The 2217-nt window shown below is 46.0% G+C and overlaps 1 protein-coding gene across 1 annotated transcript; it reads right to left on the reverse strand.

Annotated features, from left to right (window-relative positions):
- Positions 1-418: 418 nt before the first annotated feature.
- Positions 419-1731, reverse strand: sox14 (SRY-box transcription factor 14). The gene has a single exon (XM_044044390.1). It carries the CDS (start codon positions 1251-1253, stop codon positions 537-539), a length of 717 nt encoding a protein of 238 aa, XP_043900325.1. The 5' UTR covers positions 1254-1731; the 3' UTR covers positions 419-536.
- Positions 1732-2217: the final 486 nt, after the last annotated feature.

Here is a 2217-nt window from a genome sequence, read left to right on the forward strand (position 1 = left end):
GGTTTGTCTCGTGCCATGTTAAATATTCGTGTGTGCCGCTGCTATTTGATAAAAATAAACAACATAACCCGTATGTAATCCATCTGATTTTGACCTAATATAATCCACAACATCGGAAAAATGTGGAATACTGCGTGGCCTTTACGGGAAGATGCTATTAATTTTGCAAGCCAATTTTCCTTTTCAAAATAAAAGCCTATATATTTTTGATCATGGACACATTGTTTTTCTTTCTTTTTTAAAAACTCAGCCTATCAGTGTTGAAATGTACACAATAAATAAAGTTCAAGGCCTCCCCATTTTTCTGGTTGCCATAAAATGTTATAACATTTACATTTTATTACAGTTCAACGTCCTTTTTTTAAACGCACACACATCCAGAGTCTCAGGAACTTGTTGGATTTCAGGAAATCTTCTTTTCTTTTTTTTTTTTTTTTTTTTTTGTCCAAGGCAGTTTGTAAGTGTCCATGCCTCTTAACTGTTTATATTTACATGCATTTTCAGTTGTGGAATTAAAAAGACGAGCGTCTTAAAGGTTACATGGCAGTGGCGTGTGCGGATGAATATGGGTCAATCCCAGTCTTGGTCATACCTGGAAACAGTATGTAGGCCACCGGCGGCTGTAAACTTGACGCCGACCAGGCCGTGCAGTTGCACGGCACGACGTAGCCGGGGTTCGTGGGCGACGGGTGGGTATGGGTGTGCTGACTCGGGCACCCAAGCGTGCCAAACGCGCCGTTCTGGTATCCCAACGAGGACGCGTACGGTAAAGTGCTGGTGCTCAACGCGTGTGGCATCTCCGTCATCTTCTGGATGGCGCTAGAGCTGAACTGACTCGGGTCCAAGAAGGAGTACGGGGCTGAGGTGGGCGGCAGGAAGGCGCGCGCCTTGTCCGGGGAGCCCAGCAGGGAGTCCGCGGCGGACACTGGCAGCCCCTTCAGGTGGTCCGTGTCACCGAGGTAAGGCAGCGGGAAAACGTACCTGTCCTTCTTGAGCAGGTTCTTAGGTTTGCGCCTGGGTCGGTACTTGTAGTCGGGATGGTCCTTCATGTGCTGAGCGCGCAGTCGCTTGGCCTCGTCGATGTACGGTCTCTTCTCGGACTCGGAGAGCAGCTTCCACTCTGCGCCCAGTCTCTTGCTGATCTCGGAGTTGTGCATTTTTGGATTCTCCTGAGCCATTTTCCTCCTCTGGCCCCGGGACCACACCATGAACGCGTTCATGGGTCTCTTGATGTGATCAACAGGCTTTGACATCTTCACAAATCAAACTCTTATCCGCCAATGTTTGTTTGTTTGTTTCTTTGCTGTTGTCTAATTTTTTTCCAACAATAAAAAGGTTCTTATCTGCAGCAGCAAAGAAAACTATATATGTATAAATATATATATATATAAATATATATATTTATATATATATATATATGTTCACCTGTCCAGGTGCCAGAAACCAGTCATGCCCCGTCTGGGATTCTCACAGTCTAAGTGGAGCAAAAAAATAAAAACAAAATAAAAATAACAGAAATAATAAATCATCCACTTGTGATTTTCCAGAGTTGAAACGCTGATGCTCGCTTGTAAGTCCAGTTACAAGTCAGCGTGAGACAAAAACACACGCAGGACGCACAAAATCCACAAAGGTGAAAGCGATGTTCCGCAGCCAGTTTGCACGAGTCGTAAAAGTGTTGAGTGTTATTATTATTTTCTTTTTCCTCCCTCCTGTCTCACACACACACACACACACACACACACCAACTCTCCCTCGCGCTCGCTCTCTGCCTCTCTCTCTCTCTCTTTCTCTCTTTCTCTCTGTATCTCTCCCTCGCTGAGGTTTGTCGTGGAGCACCTGGCTGCTGCGTGGAAATGAGCGGAAGAGCGTGAATACGAGCCAAAAGCGGTGAAGTTCAAAGGCTGGGCTGGTTTGGTTTCTGCACGCAATCTGACATAATCTGCAGGGCGTTCACTCCGCGACCTGAGCGGCCAATCAGCGGCGAGAGCGCCGCGCGCACAGAGAGAACACCTTCACCCCCAAAAAATATTATAATAATCATATGCTGTGTATGTATATGAGCTTTAGTGCAGGGACATAAACAAAGAGAGACGGCACGAGGGCTGTGTGTGTGTGTGTGTGTGTGTGTGTGTTCATCCTTCCTCATGTGATGAATGGAAATACACACTGACCTTCAACCTCATGGTTCGCCACTTAAAAAACTTTAAATCCTAC

This window comes from Solea senegalensis, linkage group LG14 (assembly GCF_019176455.1).
Source record: "Solea senegalensis isolate Sse05_10M linkage group LG14, IFAPA_SoseM_1, whole genome shotgun sequence".
In the NCBI taxonomy this organism is placed as follows: Eukaryota; Metazoa; Chordata; class Actinopteri; order Pleuronectiformes; family Soleidae; genus Solea; species Solea senegalensis.

Excerpts from the sequence above, each read along its gene's own strand:
- sox14 (XM_044044390.1), bottom strand. The coding sequence starts at position 1,253 with ATGTCAAAGCCTGTTGATCACATCAAGAGACCCATGAACGCGTTCATG.